At 37.9% G+C, this 21,564-nt stretch overlaps 1 protein-coding gene across 1 annotated transcript in view; it reads left to right on the forward strand.

Moving 5' to 3' along the window:
- The window catches only part of MICU2 (mitochondrial calcium uptake 2), a 173,998-nt gene that overhangs the window by 26,233 nt on the left and 126,201 nt on the right, over nucleotides 1–21,564 (forward strand). The window contains exon 2 of the mRNA XM_035003699.1: nucleotides 13,158–13,302. Within this exon, the coding sequence (XP_034859590.1) occupies nucleotides 13,158–13,302 (145 nt within the window). The remainder of the gene's footprint in view (nucleotides 1–13,157; nucleotides 13,303–21,564) is intronic.

The raw sequence follows: 21,564 nt of genomic DNA on the forward strand, positions 1-21,564 counted from the left end.
TAAGATTCCAGAAATTAGATCCATCTTCCATCACAAAAGGTTCCTTGTTCCTGATCTGCTTCCTAAGAAGATAGATCACAATCTAGATAAATCTACTGAGACTAGACCTGTTGCTAGTTTTCTACTTAAATTTAATTGTATCATCTTGAAAAATATTAGTCTGGTGCATATCTCATTTTTAAAAAGTAAGAAGTCGAAATGTCATGGTTGATAAATAACATTGAAAAATAGTTACCACAGTTTGAAATTTATCCTTGCGAGACATACACATCTGCTAAACGCTAGTTGCTCCTTTCACACTACTGTCTAGCACTTCCCACCTTCCATTCCATTATGCTTCCCCCACTAGAAAGTGAATGTCTCTTCATTTTACCTCTATACAATGCTTGGTCATAGGAGACACATGATATTTCTTAAATAGGTTCATGTTGAATAGTTGTAGATAGAGTTAAAGTAATATTTACCTTCTGTGTGGGCATGGGGATGGGAGGGGTAATAAGCTGAAGTAACTCCGTTTCCTAAGGAAAATGTTATTTAGTTATGGTTTCAATGAGTGATATTGATGAAACTTTAGAAGGGTATTGAAGTTTTAAGTTAAGACTCTAGTCTTTTATTTAATCATGTGAAGCTAATTTAAACTTTTCATTAAGAGCGTAAACAAAAATTTATGTAGTTATGTACCTCCTGCAAGGTAATTATGGAGGAAGGGAGAGTGAGTATTCTTCTGCTCAGTGATCTCATCAGGAAACAGAAATCGGTTACTAAGATGCTTATTTTTTTTACTTATCAGCATCTCCTGACAGTGGCCACTTCTTTACACAGAATTCTGTGGGGGTTTTTTTTATTAATTAATACATATAAGCATGTGCCATTTCATTACCGTGTTTATCTAAGAAAAGTCACACTAGCTTTCTTTCAGTCTCTGGGAAGAAGTCTAGACTAGGCCATCACTAGATCAGACAATGTTCAGAAGCCACCCAGCGTAGTTCCCAGAGCTTCCAGGTCTCCCAGGTCTCCCAGGAGGCACTTCTGTCTCCTTGGCTAATACTCTGTCATTTTGTAGAGTTTATTGTGAAATACAGCTTATGCAGTGAATATTTCTAATTTAGTCTGGCACTACTTTGTTTCATGTACATAAAATCTCCCCCATTCAGAACAAAATGGAAACGTTTTAATGACTGCAATTTTCCAATTGTAAAGTTTTCTTAAGAAGAAAATACAGTCTTTCAATTAGCCACAGAAAGTTCAAAAACAACAAAGCAATTACATTGTATCCAGACTGCTACAAATTCCAAAATAAAGGTCCCAGATGAATATGGTTTTACTACATCTTATCTAATGCATTGTAGGGTATATTGGATATATTAAAAGCATTGCAAGGAAGGCTTTCTTTTCTCACTTTCTTCTCAAGAATGCAGAAACCAAAAATGTCCAACAAAGAACAGAGAACGGACTTTTTCAGATTTGTCACTTCATGGATAAAATGTAGACAGAATGGTGACGCACCTGTTGCTTTAAAGGCAATAAACTAGAGAAATGTTTTAACAGAAGTCATCAGCTTTCAAAGATCTCTTTTATCCAGCCACATCACTCATTGCTCTTAATTCCTTTGTCACATTTTTTCCTTCATTACAAGTAATCCTTGAAATCCATGGAGCATTTTATGTATAACCAGAACCATGTGGATGGTTCTCACGTGTTCAGTGTAGCCCCAAATCCCAGCGTTTCTGCTGCCCCTCCTTTCCCATGTATTTAGCTTTAGATGCAGGTTTGAGAAGCAAATAGTTGTGGTAATAGGAATTCATCCCCACTGCCATCACTTTCCACCTACCAAGACTCTAAATTCGGTCTCTGGTGGGTTTCAGATAACAGAGAGCCACCAACAGGCCCTCCACAGCTCTTTGATCTCTACCACTGCATTCTATACTCTTCTTTCTGGGGAGCTAGTTCCTCTAGCAGCTGCTTCCCTCATGCCAGTCCATTGGTTATTTATGTGTAACAGTATACATTGGCCAACAGAGTAGATTTGTAGAAGTTTCTTACGGAATCTCATTATTCAGATAAAGATTAAGATTAATAATGGTTAGTCCATTCCTAGTGGAACAGTTCTCTCGAACTGCAGTAAATAAGTTGAGAGGAGGGGCAAAAAAGTTTATTCTAGCCCTTCAGGTTGAGTAGCTTCAGTGTGCTCTCCCCTGGGCACTGCTTTCATTTCCCCACATAACATGTAAGAGTGATACATGTCTTTTAAGAATAACCTGAGGAAAAAAAAAAAAAAAAAGAATAACCTGAGAAATAAATGACATCTTTTATTGTCCTTTTTTGTTTTGTTTTGTTTTAACTACTTAGAAAACAGTTTTTAAGATATCCAGCAATAGGGGCATTGTGGTTTTAACCTTATTTAGATTTTCTAACATCTACCTTATTTAGGTTTTCTGAAAGAGACTAAAACTGATCAGTGTCCCCTGAGGTCTTGTAGGCTTATTCAAACCCAAAGTACATACACATAGGGCAGTGGCAAACAGAGTAGCAAATTCTAGTCTTGATTTCAGTAAAGTTTTTTTTTCCCCACTGTATTTTGGAAATTGATGTTTGATTTTGCTCTTTTCTCTTCCAGGAGCACAGCAGTTATTCATAAGTTGAGTCCTTTGCGTCTGTCATACGTGTGCATATTCTTTTCCCTGATTGCTTTTCTTTGTGATTTTCTTTGCCTTCTGTGTGATTTTTTTTTTTCCTATCACATAGTCCATATATTTTCTGCAAGGTTGATTTTAATCTTTTCTGTTTCTTAAAGTATTTTAAGGTTAATAATGGTGTCTTCCTCTTAGTTAGCTAGACCAACTCCTTTTTCAGGTATTTATTTCTATTGTCTTGCATCTTATCTTTGCTCTCTGATGTTATAAAGTTGCCACTTTCATTTCCTATAACTTTTATTTTCTTTCAGAATGTGATTTTCATTGTTCATTGTTTCTTATTGTTCATCTTCATATTTTCCCACAGAATTTGCATAGGCCCAACACTAGGTTTTTAACAGATGTTCCAGCCAAATATGTTGTTTGCAAACAATGTGAATGTTTATCCTTGACTCCTTTCCATCCTGATCTAAGCACTCTTTTTATATTTGTGTTAGAATATTAGCCAAAGAACAGGATGTTCATAGTTCTATCAACTGTTCAATCTTTTAGCTGCCTGAGGGATCTGTGGTCATGAATACAGTATTTTCCCTCTGCCCAACCAAGTCATAACTTGCTGATGCTGGCCCACCTTTGACAGAACACAGGAGGGAAAAAAGGACAACCGTTGGGCCTATAGTGAATGCAGAGAGTGACAGGAGCTACTTTTCTCTGGCCTGCGCAGTCCCTTCAAACTGGGAAACGTCAGTGACAGCACTACCCCTGTCCCATATGGTAATTTTGTACAGATTAGAAAAACATACCCCTTCCTCAGTGCACTTTGCTGCCTGCCATTTGCTGGACAACTGCATGGTGATTCCAGTGAATGGTGCCCCTTAGAGTTGTGCAGTTCACACAGCTCTACAGGGTGGCCCTAACCAGTGAGGAATTTCAGGATTTCAGCCTCTCGTGGTTCAACCTCTCTCCCTTACATGGCACTCCTCTCTGGAAGAAGAAACTAATTTTCAGTCCTACTGTTGTCTTACCATTTGATCCAAATTATCAGAAGATCCTTCTAGGACCAGTTTAAAGTAGGCAGTTAGGAGCTAGCTAGCATCAGTATGGCTGTACTTAACTGCTTTTTGGTTTTTTTGTCATGTTGTGGGAAGGAGGTTTTAAGAACTTTTACTTAACACTTTCTCATCAGTATTTTGGGTTTTGGGTTTTTTGTTTTGTTTTTTAATGACCCTTTGATTTTATTAGGAGTTAACTCTCTCTAGAAGGTACCTTATACCCCCTTTTTTAGAGGAAACTAGTATAGTAGAAAGGATCTCCCCAGATTTTATTTTCAAGTGGATTATTATATTGATTGAGATTAAAAACCAAAAATCGAAAGGGTAAACTTGTTTGTGTAGTAGATCCTTTAATACCTGGCGAGTCCAACTTCCTCTGATGCTGATACTTTCTCCAGAGCATTGAAACAGCCCTCACTACTTAGAAGGATTTTAGACATGAATATTGATATTTATGCTGACATTTATATCCTAAATAGTCAAAATTATGGTTTGCCTTATAATACTTTTTATCTTTGAAAGGAATTGATTTAGCCCTAGGAAAAAGCAGTAACATTCTCTTGACATCCTGCAATCCTCCAAACCTATATGTTAGCATACTGAAATGCTGTTTGTAGATGCTTTTCCTGTAAGTGATACTTCATTATGACTAAGAATACACTAGTGGTAAGTTCTTTTAAAGGTGTATGTTAAAATATTCCATGCTCATGGATCGGAAGAATAAACATTGTTAAAATGTCTATGCTACCGAGAGCAATCTATACCTTCAGTGCCATCCCGGTCAAAATTCCAATGACATTTTTCAAAGTGCTGGAACAAACAACCCTAAAATTTGTATGGAATCAGAAAAGACCCCGAATCGCCAAGGAAATGTTGAAAAAGAAAAACAAAGCTGGGGGCATCACGTTGCCCGATTTCAAGCTATATTACAAAGCTGTGATCACCAAGACAGCATGGTACTGGCACAAAAACAGACATATAGACCAATGGAGCAGAATAGAGCACCCAGATATGGACCCTCAACTCTATGGTCAAATAATCTTCGACAAAGCAGGAAAAAACATGCAATGGAAAAAAGTCTCTTCAATAAATGATGTTGGGAAATTTGGACAGCCACATGCAGAAGAATGAAACTCGACCATTCTCTAACACCAGTCACAAAGATAAACTCAAAATGGATGAAAGACCTCACCAAAAAAATCCTAGGGGAGAACATAGGCAGTAACCTCTTTGACATCGCCCACAGCAACTTCTTTCAAGATACATCTCCAAAAGCTAGTGAAACAAAAGCAAAAATGAACTTTTGGGACTTCATCAAGATAAAAAGCTTCTGCACAGCAAAGGAAACAGTCAACAAAACAAAGAGGCAACCCACAGAATGGGAGAAGATGTTTGCAAATGACACTACAGATAAAGGGCTGGTATCCAAGATCTATAAAGAACTTCTCAAACTCAACACCCAAAAAACAAATAATCAAGTCAAAAAATGGGCAGAAGATTTGAAAAGACACTTCTCTGAAGAAGACATACAAATGGCTAACAGACACATGAAAAAACGTTCATCATCATTAGCCATCAGGGAAATTCAAATCAAAACCACATTGAGATACCACCTTACACCAGTTAGAATGGCAAAAAATGGACAGAGCAAGAAACAACAAATGTTGGAGAGGTTGTGGAGAAAGGGGAACCCTCTTACACTGTTGGTGGGAATGCAAGTTGGTACAGCCACTTTGGAAAACAGTGTGGAGGTTCCTCAGAAATTTAAAAGTAGAGCTACCCTATGACCCAGCAATTGCACTACTGGGTATTTACCCCAAAGACACAGATGTAGTGAAAAGAAGGGCCATATGCACCCCAATGTTCATAGCAGCAATGTCCGCAATAGCCAAACTGTGGAAAGAGCCGAGATGCCCTTCAACAGATGAATGGATAAAGATGTGGTCCATATATACAATGGAATATTACTCAGTCATCAGAAAGGATGAATACCCAACTTTTACATCAACATGGATGGGACTGGAGGAGATTATGCTAAGTGAAATAAGTCAAGCAGAGAAAGTCAATTATATGGTTTCACTTATTTGTGGAACATAAGGAATGGCATGGAGGACATTAGGAGAAGGAAGGGAAAAATGAAGGGGGGGGATATCGGAGGGAGAGATGAACCATGAGAGACTATGGACTCTGAGAAACAAACAGGGTTTTAGAGGGGAAGGGGGAGGGGGGGAAAGATTAGCCTGGTGATGGGTATTGAGGAGGGCACGTCCTGCATGGAGCACTGGGTGTTATACGAAAACAATGGATCATGGATCACCACATCAAAAACTAATGATGTATTGTATGGTGACTAACATAATAAAATTAAAAATATATATATAAAAAATAATAAATTTTTAAAGGTGTATGTTAACAATATTGGAAAGATAAAGAGATTTACATCCTGTGGTCTAATTTTCTTTGACATGTAATAGTATTTATGACAAGCCCAAACTACATCTACTTATATTTTTCTGAAAGACATTCCATTTTCAGTCACGATTCTAATCATTTTCAGTTTATATAAACATAGCCCTGGTATTTTTATATAACAGGCACTCTGCAAAGTACTTTGGATATATAGTAGATCAGACAGTAATGCTGAATTTATATAGCATCATTGGGAGTGTGCATGTGAGTGAATCTTCCAGATGACTAAAATTACCCTTGTAAGTAATTAAACATCCTTTTTATGCAAGATATGTATTTAAAGCAGTTAAACTGTGTTACATATTTTCATACATTTTTAATAGAACATTCCCTACATAATTAGCAGTTTCTCGGTGCCTGAAGATCATCACCATAAATAGACCCAGAGGCCACTGATTGGTTGTTTAACAGTGGTTGGTCCAGACTATTGCAGCCATGTCTGTTTTATATTATTTTTCTCTCCTATGTCACTGTCAGGCTATGTAGATCTCCTGTCTGCCATCAGTATATGTGACTCTAACATGTATAACTTAATGTTTTTAATGTGCTGGGATTTTGAAACTTAATAACCCAAGTTTATTAGATTGATGTATAGGTTAAGAGTAAGTGCTGAATCATGGTATGAGATATCCTATAGAATCAGCCATGTAGGTTCCAGTGTCTTACATATATGGTGACTATTGTATAAATTAACAAAAGAAGATGTCAGTAGTCAAGATGATCTTTCCAGTATAGTATGTCTGCTCTTCTCCTCTTTGATCCATTTTTTTCATGTACCCCAGAGACCTACACCATGGATCTGGCAGCCCAAAGCTCAGAACTGACTTTATTATAATTTGCTGTGCGGTAGTTCCTTATACTCCTCTTTTGTGATCTGGTTCAACTATCCCCTGCTCTGTGATGCCTTTCTTAAGTCTTCCAAGTAACAAGGCAGTTAATTGGTCCTCTTTCTGCCTTCTCACAGATTTTTTTTTTTTATATATATTTCCTGTTAGAGCATTTGTTAAAATTATGATATCGTAGTTGTAATAGCTAACCTTCTAAAAGCACTTAGAATGTGCTGGGTGTTATGTTAAGGGCTTTATGTGTATTATTTCATTGAACACTCATTCTTTAAAAGACTCTGAATAATTCACAGAGATGAAAAGATACAGCATAGAGAATGTAGTCAATAATATTGTAATAACTTGTATGGTGATAGATAGTGACTACATTTGTTGTGGTAAGCATTGATTAATGTATAGAATTGTTGAATCAATATGCTGTACACCTGAAACTAATATAACATTGTATGTTAATTATACTTAACTTTTTTTAATGAGTAAAAAATAAAAGACCCTTTGACATAGATAATCTGTTTTCTCCATTTTCCAAATTAGGGTTAAGTGAAGGAGAGGGTCATATAACTTGGCCAAGTGATAGAGCTGGGATTTAAATCCAGGCACTTTGATTACAGTTTCCACATTTTTCACATCAGTCAGATGAAGCACAGAGAGGTAACTGGTCCAAGGTCACATATCTAGTAAGTGACAGAACTAGAATTTGAATTCCAGGCAGTTTGACCTCAGGGACAGTGTTCTTAATTATTTATTTGCTATCCAACAGTCCCCTTTGTAAACTCCTTAAAAGGAAAACCTCATAGTATCCATCATATATCTATAGAACAGTGACGCATAAGAGGTTCTTTAAAAAAGGAGGGCATTTGATATAATGAGCACTGGGTGTCATATGCAACTGATGAATCACTAAATTCTACCCTCAAAACTAATAATACACTATATGTTAACTAACTTGAAATTAAATTTAAAAAAGAGATTCTTAAATGTTTGAGAATGAATTAATGAACTTTTCACTGCCTGATATGTAACAATACAGATAAGCTAGGATTTGCTCGTAGATCGTTACTCTCAGATATAACTTTAATATTTTGACCTTTATTATTTCTCCTCATTGTCTCCATCCAAACTGATATTCTAACTACACTCACCAAAGTCTACAAGCCATTGTCTTTGCCTTAGTTCAGTTTGTCAAGCCCAACCTACCACAGATAGGCCACACATATACCAAAGTAAGAAAGAGACTAAAGAAAGTGAGTGGAGATTAAAGGAAATGAGTACCCACAACAATATCAATAACAATAACAACAATAATAGTTCAAGGAATATGAGAACAGCAGCTAACAATTTTTAAAAAGCCCCCTGAAAACTCCTGATTTTCGGGCGACTGGCTGGTTCAGTCAGTAGAGCATGGGACTCTTGATCTTGAGGTTGTAAGTTTGAGCCCCATGTTGGGTGTAGAGATTACTTAAGTTAAAATTTTTAAAAATAAATAAAATAAAGCCACCTAAAACATGCAAGGGAAGGAGAGAAAGGAAGGGGAAGTGAGAAAAAAGAGAGCATGCAAACATATGAGTAGGAAAAGCACAGAGATGAAAGGGTTGGGGAGGAAGGGAAAATTGTTAATTCTTGACAATTAATTCCATCCAGTAAGTCTGAGATTTGATCAAAATGGTTATACAAATGAAGTAAGGCAGAAATAAAATAATAAAAATGGCAAATTAAATGTAACATTACGTGTCGTATGTTTATACTTCAATAAAAAATGGTAAATTGTCTAAATTCTATGAAGTAAGCATAGCGGCGCCCGGGTGGCTCAGTCGTTAAGCGTCTGCCTTCCGCTCAGGTCATGTTCCCAGGGTCCTGGGATCGAGCCCCACATCGGGCTCCCTGCTCCGCGGGAAGCCTGCTTCTCCCTCTCCCGCTCCCCCTGATTGTGTTCCCTCTCTTGCTGTGTCTCTCTCTGTCACATAAATAAATAAAATCTTTAAAAAAAAAGCATAAATATATATTGCACATCAATTATAATAGTGGTCTTTTAAAATGTACTTTAAAACTCAACTACTGGTTGGCTTGGTCAGAGGAGCATGCGACTCGATCTCAGGGTCATGAGGTCAAGCCCCATGTTGGGTGTAGAGATTACTAAAGAAATAAATAAACTTAAAATTCAACTATGATAAAGGTGACCTAAATAAAACTGATTTGTTGGTTCATCAGCTTGGAATTACAAAAGCTCTAGCAATTAGCTCTAGCTCTAGCTTTAAAACAATATTTTTCCCTCTACAAAAATTTTATTGTAGCAAAGAAACATATTAGAAATCCTACTTACTTTAAGTTTGATTGAACAAGAGCAGTAATACATACCATTTAGAAAATGAACAACAGTTAGCCCTAAAAGATTGCTAATTGTTGTTGTAGTCCTTTTTATTCTCTAGAGTCTAGCTTAAGTCCCACTGTTTTCATGAGCTTCCTCAGCCATCATTACCCACACTGCTTTCTTTGTTTTCTTAATTTATATAATTCTTAGAGGAGCTAGTATAGGATAGTGCTTGAGCCCAGGGTTGTCATACTGCCTATGCTGTCAGCTTACCTGCTGTGTTGATCTAGGCAAGCAGGTAAACCTTGACAAGCCTTGGTTTCTTCTTTTGTAATATGAGGTTGATAAAGATGATGTCTCTCAAGGTTATTGTGAAGGTTGAGTGAGACCGTGTATGTAAAGATGTTAGCACTTGCCTTGCATATACTACCTGTTTAATTAACATTAGCTATTATTGTTAGGATTAAGTACTGTCCTATTGCTGTCTTGACTCATATGTGTTCTGTCTCTTCCTAGAGTGTCCTCAAGTTAGTAGATGCTCAATTAAGTACTTACTTGAAGGGTAGATGAGGATGCAGGGAAAGACCAGTGTTAAGAGATTGTAAGTTGGGGGCTTCCACTTTATATTCCATAAGAGAAGTGGTAGGATTAGAATCTACAGTGGTGGTGACCCCAGGTGATAGCTGGGTACTCAATAAGCAGAGTGTGAGAGATAATAGAAAGGATTAGAAAAAAAGAGAGACATTATTACTGCTGGCATGGGAGTTAAAAGATTTCGGGGTAGGAGAATAGGTCTGTTTATACCATGAAGTAACAGGAATTAAAGGCCACAATACCAGATTGAATTGTGAGGATGTTGGGTAGGGGTTGTTAGATGTTCGTATATCACACCGTCTACTAATGGAGTCATGGTGGTAGGACAGATTTGTTTTGGAGGTCATTTGTTTATAAGTGACCTTCTAAATTCATGGCCTGTAATTCAGATGACAACTTTAAGGTCAGAAATCAGCCCTTGAAAGGGAGTTTTAGTTTTACCGCCTCTACTTTTTCTTGTTCCCAAGAGAGGATATTTAACCAAAATTGGAAGGGATAACAACCCAACCAACCATTATTTAAAATGGCACTTCCCAGAATAATTGATTCTTCTCAAGACTCTTCAGAGATGTCATGCTTGTGCAAGTTATAGACATACAGGCATACAGAAAATGGTAATCATGAGATAGGGGGATTTTTAGGGTCTAAATCTCCTAAAAGAAAAAAATAGGATTTCTTTGAAAATAGTTTTCATGTCATGCTATAAAAGAGTGGGAGGTTTGTGTTTTTACTTCTTGGTCATTTTCAATATACCAGGAAAGAGTAGGACTGCTGCAAGATGGAGGACAACATGAAAACGAAGAGAGGCAGAGTTGACAATAGTCCGTCCTGCTATGAGACCATTTGAGGAGGAGAATAAATGAGTAATTGACTCCTTTTAGTTGGTTGAAATTTGAAGAGTTTATTTACACAAAAAGGATTGAGTTGGATAAAAAGGTACTCTTTTAATCAGTCAGGAACAATTTAGGTATTAGGAAGTATAAAGAAAGACAGCATTTGTTTAAGGATTTGGAAATATACTATATTTCTGTGTGGATTAGTTACTTTTGTTAATCTCTTACTAGACTATATTAATTTTAGTATTTTTAATGAATTGTTCTCTAAGTTAATAATGTATATGTCCTTACTCAACTTCTTTCAGTTCTTCTAATACACTGTATTCTCTCTCATATCTAGGACTTTGACAGTGCTGTGACATTTACTGAGAAGACTCTTACCCACCCTCCCTTCCCTGTCTCATGTATACTTTCTGTAATTTCATTGCCAAAACACTGAGTGTGTTCTAGTAGGAATTAATGTTTGTCTTGTTTGCCACTGTTTTCCTACATATACTCAGTATCAGTTTGTTAAATAAAATAATAATATATCTGTTACTGTATCTGCCTCATGTATAAAATGTTCAGAGAGTATTAAGAAAATTCAGTTTTCTGATTATTATGTAAGAGTATGGACTCATGTAATCAAAGCGTGCCTCAAGTCATTTTTATAGTAGTAATTTAAGGGGAAAGACATGAATAGACAGGTTCTGAAGAAGATAGGGGTTCAGATCATTCCAGTATTATTGAGTATTCTATATATGTCCAGTATTCTGGCATGCACTGTGTAGAACACAAAAGAGGCATAAAACTAGCTTCTCAAGGAAAGCAATTGTCAAAATGGGAAAGAGAATACTAGTCAGAAAACCAAGATCAGCCAAAAAGGAGCTGTTAACTTTGAATTTTGTTGGCTTTGAATTTTGTTGGCTTTGAATTTGCAGAGGTTTAAGCAACTGGAATTCACATTTTTCCCCCATTTCAATTCTAGTCAGTGAACATCACTGTGTGTCAGGGTAAATAATAGGTTCAGTAGCAGTAAGTGTGAAAAGGAAGTAATGTGCCCAGGAAGGATGTTGTGGTCCAGGTCAGAGAAGTGCTTTAAGGAAAGCAATCCAAGGTGAGAGTGTGCTTTTGGATTTCACAGATAATACTCGCATTCTGTGTCAAGATTGCTATATTGACATTGGCGTTTACGTTAACTGCTGTGTTGTGTTCTTCCAGTTTGCCTAGGATACAGTGCCCAGCCATGGATAGGGGGTTAGTGTGGTATTTAATGGATTGAAACACTTTGAGTTGGACACCCCTGGTTTTTTATCCTGGCTGTGCCATTTCCTTTAGTCGCCATATCTACTTTAGTATCTGTTGTTCAGTTATTGTGAGGACTAACTAAATAATTCATGTAGAGTGCTTTATTAGTATAGTCCCTAGCATGTAGTAAGTGCTCAACAAAAGGTTAGCAATAAAGATTACAATATTGTTTATCTCAGCATTGAGTCAAGGTCTAGGTGCCATTGCCTGAGATATCCAGACTCTTACACTGACAATATTTTACCAGTTCTTGTCCTTTTAGCACTCTCCACCCATGATGTAAATATATTTCTGAAAGCAGAGCTATTTATCAGACATGATATATTTTATCTTTGTGAAAAAGCACAACTTTACTTGATCTTTTGCCTCTTTTTTTTTTTTTTTCAAGATTTTACTTATTTATTTATTTGACAGAGCGAGAGAGCACAAGCAGGGGGAACAGTAGAGGGAGAGGGAGAAGCAGGCTCCCCGCCAGGCAGGAAGTCTGATGCGGGGCTCCATCTCAGAACCCTGGGATCGTGACCTGAGCCGAAGGCAGACACCCAACCATCTGAGCCACCCAGGCACCCCATTGCCTCTACTTTTCTCTCTGATCTGATCTTCTGCCACACTGCTCCTTGAACACACCAGGCTTACCTAGGAACACACACACACACAGAGGAATCTCATGGTCTTTGATTTACTTTACCTCTTGCTTAGGATGCTCTTCCTCCAGAGAGCCCCAGGGCTCACTAACTGTACCTCATTTAGTGTCTTTAAATGTCACCTCTTTAGGAAGGCCTCCCCTGAGTATCCTATCTAAAATACTACTCCTTACGACTTTCTTATCCTGCTTAATATTTCTTTGTGGCACTTCTTATTATCTCACCTTATTTTCTACATGTATTCATTAATTGTCATTTTCCCACTCTCGAATGGAAGTTCTTCAAGTTAGTATCATTCACTGTTTTATCTTCATGCCTGAAAGAGTGGCGAGTAGACAGTCAAGTAAATATTTATTAAATGAATGTTTGAAAAATTTGGAGATTGTTAGACTAAACACTAAAACTACTCTGTAAAGATTATTCTAGAAGTAGCTAAGTTGGGGAATCATACTGAAAAAAGTCTTAAATTGCAATTTCTTTTTCTTTTAGGAAAATGTTGACTCTGGAGAGATGCGAGAAAAATTGTCCCTTCGTAAACAGCGCTTCATGCAATTTTCTTCACTGGAACATGAAGGAGAATATTATATGACACCACGAGACTTCCTCTTTTCAGTAATGTTTGACCAAATGGAACGTAAGTTGTTTTTTGGATTTTTTTTTAAGTTTTTTAAGTTTTGTTTTTTTTTTAGAAATCAAACATTAAGGCTGAAAAACTTCTATTTTTCAGAATTGGTAACAACTTTTCTTCATTTTAATTATAATTCTTTGTACCATGCATTTGCTTATTATTTAGACTTTACATTCTTCATGACACAAGTGTAGTTAAACATTTTATGTATTTATCTAAGAAATAGTTGTTTTGTTTATGGGTTTTTCTAAAGAGCCAAAGGAAAAACAGGTAAGTTTTTAATGTCACTAAATATGTTAATAGAATAATTAATTTATCTGGGATATTAGTTTTTGGTAGTATTGATGTTTTAAATTGGGCAAAGAATGAAACCAGATTAGAGCAATGGGGGGGGGACAAAAATACAATAAGAAGCAAAAATCCAAAAGCTATAATTATGTCATTTTATTTCATAAACCATCAACTTTTTAATTATTCCAAATGATATTAGAAATTCTTAGCTGTATTACCTAAACTAGTCCCTTTTACTTTGCAGAGAGTAAATACAGCCCTATCCTCTGTGCCCTCTATTTTAAAAGTGTTCTCTGCAAACTTCTTGTCTTCCTGACACCTGTCAGGGTGCTGGAAGTACTGCCCTGTAGGTAGCTATATGTGGGAAACTGATAAGGGCTAGTGTAAATTGAGTTGAAAAAGGCTACAAAGACTTGGGAAGGCATTTTCAATATTGAGAGATGACTTGAATAAAAACAAAATGAATGATTATGGCATGCTCTACACAGTAAGTTCACCAAGCACTAAAACCAAAGAATTGTGTTAGGGAGTAGTGACAGATCAAATTGCAAAGCAGATGAGGGTCATATTGTACAGGGCCTTTCAGTAACCCTATGCAACCATCAGAGGCTTGTATATTTGGTAGAGATGAGTGGACATCATCTTTGACCAGTGAGGGAGCAGTGAAGGTTTATGAGCAGAAAAGTAAATATAGGTTAATTTGGTACCTCTTTGGAGGGAAGTTTGGCAGTATGTATCAAAACTCTTAAAGTATGTACTTACTTTGTGCAGTAAGTTCACTTCTAGAGAACTAATTAGTCTAAGTAAATAACTGGAGAGATCAAAAAGATATTTTTAAGGTAGTTTACTTTCCAACATGTAAAGAGCTTGAACATCGTCACTCCTGTCCTCACAGCAAGAAAAAAGCTAAAAAACTGAAAGTCAGCAGCTCTTCTTAGATCCATTGAGAATTGAGAATCCTTAGAAAATCGAGACCATAAGGCATAGGAACATGAAAACTGGAGATGGGCAGATACAGAGAAGCAGAGCTTACCCAGAGCAGAAACTACCTGGAAATCACTGCGGCAGCCAGCATCTGGTGGGAACATTTAAAGAGTGATTTGACTAATTGCTAGAATCTGAGCATGGGCTAGCTTGAGAGATAAAAACTTGTGAAGACCCAGCCATGACGGTTTCATGTACTTTTGTGAGTTTTACCTAGCAGAGCCCCACCAGGTTCTCACAGTGAAGATCTGAGAAAAATCTTCCCTCAAGGGGAGGGGAAAAGTAATCATTTTGAAATACTTCCAGAGCATTCTGTTCTCCTTAGCAAAGGCCTGCACAGGAAACTTTTACCAAAGTCTAACCAACCTGGGGGAATGGAAATACCCAACTCTGGCCTCCTCTAGCCTTCCTGTCTCACTTATGAAGGAAGACAAAAAACTGAAAGCACTTGTGAGGATCACAACCCTGGGATACAGGCTCACTAACAGACTGAGACCTAATCATAAGATTATAAAACACTTCTCCTCCCCCCACACCTCACCACACATTAGGAAGGCTCCTAAGGGGGATACAACAGAAAGAACTGCACCTCTCAGACCTTATATATGAAGGAGTCTCTAGGGAAATGAAAACAACAGAGGAGACAAAAACAAAGACACCAGAGGAAATGTTTAAAAGCCTCTGACACCTACAACTATAGCAGACAGTAAACTCATCCTAATGTTATCCAGATAAACATAGAACCTCACACTTAAAACCTATCTCCTTTTTTTTTTAAGATTTTATTTATTTGACAGAGAGACACAGCAAGAGAGGGAACACAAGCAGAGGGAGTGGGAGAGGGAGAAGCAGGCTTCCCGCTGAGCAGGGAGCCCCATGCGGGGCTTGATCCCAGGACCCTGGGATCATGACCTGAGCCAAAGGCAGACGCTTAACGACTGAGCCACCCAGGCGCCCCAAAACCTATCTCCTTAAGTAACATTTACCTAATAGATCTTACCTGGCTCTCAGAAAACTCCGTTGACACGCTAAAAGGCAAAAGGCAGTCTGAAGAGAAAGCAAGCATCAGAACCAGATCCAAATATAGCAAAGATTTTGGAATTAGCAGACCAGAATTTAAAATAACCATGATTAATATAACTAAGTGCTCTAATAGAAAAGTACACAACATATAATAACAGGTAATGTAAGCAGAGATGGGGAAACTCTTAGAATCAAAAAGAAATGCTAGAAATAAAAAACACTATAATAGAAATGAAGAATGCCTTTGATGGGCTCATTAGAATAATGCTCTGGGCTGAAGAAATAATCAGTGAGCTTGAAGACATGTTAATTGAGATTTCTCAAACTGCAAAAAAGAAAGACTGGAAAAAAAACAATGTCCAAGAAGTGTGGGACAAAAATTGTAATGTGCACATAATGGCAATAGCAAAGAAGGAAGAACAGAATAAATATTCAAAGTTATTAACAGCTGAGAAATTTCCAAAATTATTAATAAACACCAAACCACAAATTCAGGAAGCTCACAGAATTCTAAGCAGGCTAAATATTAAAAAAAACAAGAACAAAAAACCCTATACCTAGGCATATCATTCAAACTATAGAAAATCAAAGACAAAATCTTAACAGAAGTCAGGGGGGAAAGACCTTACTTAAAGGGAAACAAGGTTAAGAATTATATCATACTTCTCTTCTGAAACCATGCAAGCAAGAAGAGAGTAGAGTAAAATATTTAAAATTTTGGGATAGGGGGAGGAGTTAAGATGGCAGAATAGTAGGGGGACCCTGGGACACAGCTAGATCAACATCAAATCATTTTGAACAACTAGGAAACCGATCTGAGGAAAGAAATGTGAGCTTCAGAGAGTGAATCAGGAGAGAGAAAAGCTGCAGTACTACCGAGTGGTGGGAACCCTTTTCATAGAGCAGTCAGGGATGGAGGGTTGGAGCAAGGCTCGGTGGTGTGGGGATATCGTGGGTCACTGGGGAAGAGAATGTTCCCCTTCCTGGAGTGCATTTGGAAGATGATATTTTGCCTTTCCAAGGACAGAAACCTGCCAGGTGGTTTTGAACCACCATTCAACAGCAGGGGACAGAGGCACCTGCAGACAGCAGATAACCTGGTTGTGGCTTTTTGCTGTGTTTCAGCATAGACTCTGGGCACTCATACAGGTGTGCAGCTGCTTTTCTGGGACAAAAAGGTGCCAGGTGCAGCACTGCAAGACTCTCAGGGGAAGGGAGCGGGTTCACGTGCCACCAGGTACTTTAAGACTTGTTGTTTTGAATCCCAGCTGCCAGCCAGAGATAAAACACTGGAGAATTAGCCTTGGGCAGGCCAACGGCCAGGCACAGATAGGCTGAAGGCAGGGTTCTCATGAAAGCCTGGGACACAGAAGAAAAGATCATTCACTTTTCTGTGAGGGCCTCCTGAACAGTGGCAGCCTCGAGTTTCCCTCCCCCTGTCGAGAGGGCAGGTTGACCCCATCCGCCCCGCCCACCAGCATAGTCAGACTTCAGACAGAACACAACCCCTGGAGTCACTTACACCAAACTCTGCACCCGCCCTCCCCCCCGCCCCGCAAGTGCACTGGCAGGGGCATCCTTACAAGGGCTGGTCTGACTGTGAGCCAGTGCAGCAGGCCTCTCTCTCAGAAGGCCAACACAGGCCCTCCCATGCAGCAAGGCTACTGATTGTAGGGTGCTCCAACAGCATCAGTTGCAGTTCACCTCCACCCCCCCTTTTTTTTTTTTTTTTTTTTTTTTTTTGTATATTTTCTTCCTCTTTGGCATCAGGCTTATAGTTTTTTGTTCATTTGTTGGCTCGTTTCTTTCTTTTCCTAGTTTTTTGGATCAGGCTTTTTTTTTCCCCTAATTTATTTTTCTTTGGAATCAGGCGTATACTTTTTGATTTGTTTGTTCACTTACTTGTTCCTTTTCCTTTTTTCTTAGATTGGGCTTTTTTTTTTTCCTTACTTTCTTTCTTATTAGGCCTATCTTAATAAACAGACCCAAGTACAACAACTTAAAGATCCAAACACGCCCCACTGCAAGCAAGGAAGAACTCTACAGGGGACTAGCCTGTGGGAAAGAGCAGCCAAAACAAGCAGCAGAGTACACACAACATACACCAGAAACACTTCCTGAAGCGCCAGGCCCTGAACAGTGTATGACCCACTTCATAATATAGTATTACTCTCAGAAGCAGGAAACTAACAAGTTTTCATAACATGCAAAAGACAGAAACCTAGACATAATGACAAGATGGACAAATTCTCCCCAAAAGAAAGATCAAGAAGAAACCACAGCCAGAGAGTTGCTCAAAACAGGTATAAGCAATATATCTGAACAAGAATTAAGAACAACAGTCATAATACTAGCTGGGCTTGAAAGAAGCATAGAAGACACTAGAGAAACCCTGACTACAGAGATAAAAGACCTAAAAACTAGTCAGGCTGAAATAAAAAATGCTATAACTGAGATGCAACATCGACTGGTTGTAATCACAACAAGGATGGAAGAGGCAGAGGAACAAATAGGTGATATAGAAGATAAAATCATGGAAAATAAGCTGAAAAGAGGGACAGAAAACTATTAGATCACAAATATAGACGAGGTTTTAAACTCAATGGTTTCACAAAGTGCAATAATATTCATATCATAGGAGTCCTAGAAGAAGAGAAGGAAAAGGGGGCAGAAGGTCTATTTGAACAAATTATAACTGAGAACTTCCCTGATATGGGGAAGGAAACAGGCATTCAAGTCCAAGAGTGCACAGAGAACTCCCCTCAAAGTCAGCAAAAACGGGTCAACAACACCAAGACATATCATAGTGAAACCTGCAAAGTACAAAGGTAAAGAGATAATTCTGAAAGCAGCTAGGGACAAAAGGGTAGACATATAAGGTTAGCAGCAGACCTGTCCACAGAGACCTGGCAGTCCTGAAGGGAGTGGCATGATATATTCAATGTGCTAAATGGGAAAAATATGCAGCCAGGAATACTATATCCAGCAAGGCTGTCATTCAGACTAGAAGGAGAGAGTTTTCAAGACAATTGCAAAAACTAAAGGTGTTCTTGAACACTAAACCAGCTCTGCAAGAAATACTAAAGAGGACCATTTGAGCAGGCAAGAGAGACCAAAAGCAACAAAGACTAAAAAGGAAAAAAGACAATCTACAGGAACAGCTACTTTACAGGTAATACAGTGGCACTAAATTCATATCTATCAATAATTCTCTGAATGTAAATGAACTAAATGCTCCAATCAAAAGACATAGGGTATCAGAATGGATAAAATTTTGAAAGAAAAATCCGCCAACCTAGAATTCTGTATCCAGTGAGGTTATGCTTCAAAAGTGAAGGAGAAGTAAAGAAGTTCTCAAACAAAAACTGAGGGAATTTGTCATCAGTAGACCTGCTCTAAAGAAACGTTAAATTCTTCTGAAAGAAGAAAAATGATATAGGTCAAAAACTCAGGCCTACAATGAAGAAAATAAGAGAGTTAGAAATGGAATAGATGAAGATACAAGAAAGTCATTTATTTTTCTTATTCTTAACAGATCTGACAGTTTATTCAAAATAACAATAGCAGCAACATATTAGATGATTATAACTTATGAATAAGTGAAAGGCATGACAGCAGTATTCTAAGGAACGGGATTAATGAGTTGGGGATACTCTGCTATAAGGCACCTGCACTACCCATGAAGCAGTATAGTGTCACTTGGAAGTAGACTTAGTTTGGTTATAAATGTATATTGCAAACCTTGGGGAAACCACTAAAAAATATTTAAAGAAACATAACTGACATGCTATAGAGGGGAGAATCAAATTGTACAAAATGCTCAGTTAAAATCAGAGAAGGAAGAAAAAGACAAAAAAGGAAGCAAAAACAAGAACAATGAATAGAAAACAGTTACAAATATGGTAGATACTAATCCAACTATCAATAATCACTTTAGACAAGAAAGTTCTAAATACACCAATTAAAAGACATGTATTTAAAATTTTTCAAAGATAATTTTAAAAATCTGTCTCAGGGTTAGAGAAGTATTTCTTAAATAAGACACAAAAAGTAGGGGTGCCTGGGTGTCTCAGTCAATTAAGCATCTGCCTTAAGCTCAGGTTATGATCCCTGGGATCCTGGGGTGCTGGGATAGAGCCCTGCATCGGGCTCCCTGCTCAGTGGGGAGCCTGCTTCTCCCTCTGCCCCTTCCCTCTCTCATGAGTGCACACAGTCCCTCTCTCTCTCTCATCTCAAATAAATAAATAAAATATTTTAATAAATAAGTAAATAAGTAAATAATTTTTAAAACACAAAAAGCATTAACATAAAAGATTGACAAATTCAACTGTATTAAAATTAGAACTTCTGTTTATCAAAAGTTGCCTTAGAGAAATTGAAAAGATAAGCCACAAACTGGCAACATTTATGTACAATACATATATGACTGACAAATAATTAGTGTTTCGAATATATACAGATTACAAAGCAGTAAGAAAAAGACAATCCAGTCAAAAAATGGGCAGAAGAAATAAATAGCATTCACAGAAGAGGAAACATACAGGAACAATAAACAAGCATACATTTACCTTTGTTGGTGACAACAATAAGATACAAGTTTATACCTTTTAGATTGGCAACAGTTAAGTCTGTTAATAACAAAGGTTGTAGAGGGTCTAGCTCAATATGGACTTTTATACCCTATTGGTTATAAGTATCAATTGAAAACAGCTACTTTATTTTTTTTTTAAGATTTTTTTTTTTTTTTAATTTATTTGAAACAGAGAGAATGAGAGAGAGAGAGCACATGAGAGGGGGGAGGGTCAGAGGGAGAAGCAGACTCCCTGCTGAGCAGGGAGCCGGATGCGGGACTCGATCCAGGGACTCCAGGATCATGACCTGAGCCGAAGGCAGTCGCTTAACCAACTGAGCCACCCAGGCGCCCCTGAAACAGCTACTTTAGAAAACACTTGGGCACTGTTGTAAAGTTAAACTTTTGCATAACTTTTGATCTAAAAATCCCATTCCTCTGTGTATACATACTGTACAACCAATAGGAACACTTGCCCATGTACATACAGTAGGATGTATGTATAAGAATACTCATAGAAGCAATATTAGCAAAAAAAGCTAGAAACAACCCAAATGTCCATCATTTGGAGAGTGGATAAATAAATTGCACCATATTCATACAATGGAATTTTATTTAGTACTAAAAGTGAACAAGCTGAAGAGATCAACTCCCATCACATCAGCATGAGGAGCTCCATGGACCTGCATCCCACTGAAACTGATTAAATATTTTAAAATATCATTTAAGGTCTCTGGAAACATTCCTAAGGTCAGACAGCAAATGAAGAACCATATATTCAAGAAAATCTGCTAAAATTGGATGAGAAGTGAGTCTGTGGTGTTTGAACTAAGACTGATCCCTCCCTCCTTCCAGTCCAGTGAAACCGAAATTCCCTTCCAGACTGTGCAGCCAAGAACACAGTGTTCTCTCTACCCGCAGCTCCTAGTCAGAAGGCTGACTTCCCAGAGGGAGTAGGACACCAGCATTTCTCATCCTACCCTCAGTTACTTGCAGAGGCTAAGTTCTGTGCAAGTGCAATTGAGAGGTGGGAGCTCCCTTCTTGTCCCCCCAGACCTCACTTACAGAATGGAGGCTCTGCTTGGGGTCCGTGCCACTGAGAATACTGGAACTTTGATTTCTCTCCTCCTGGCTCATAAGGCTTTGCTTCCACTCTGAGATCAGAGATTACTACCACCCATCTCTTAGAATAGGAGTGTCATTAAGAGCCCTACTCCCAGCTCTGGAGCCCTGGGTAAGAGATTTTGCCTGGGGAAAGAAGCAGGTGGTAAAACAAATAGCTCCTAATGTCTTTGCAAAGAAACTGACTTCATTTTAAACAGCATAAAGAAGCTCAAGCTTAAGGGTGCTCTGAAAAAGTGGAAGTTGTGGTGAAAGATAATTGGGAGATTATTGATAGG

Source organism: Mirounga leonina, unplaced genomic scaffold (assembly GCF_011800145.1).
Source record: "Mirounga leonina isolate KUSES-001 unplaced genomic scaffold, KU_Mleo_1.0 Mir_127, whole genome shotgun sequence".
NCBI lineage: Eukaryota > Metazoa > Chordata > Mammalia > Carnivora > Phocidae > Mirounga > Mirounga leonina.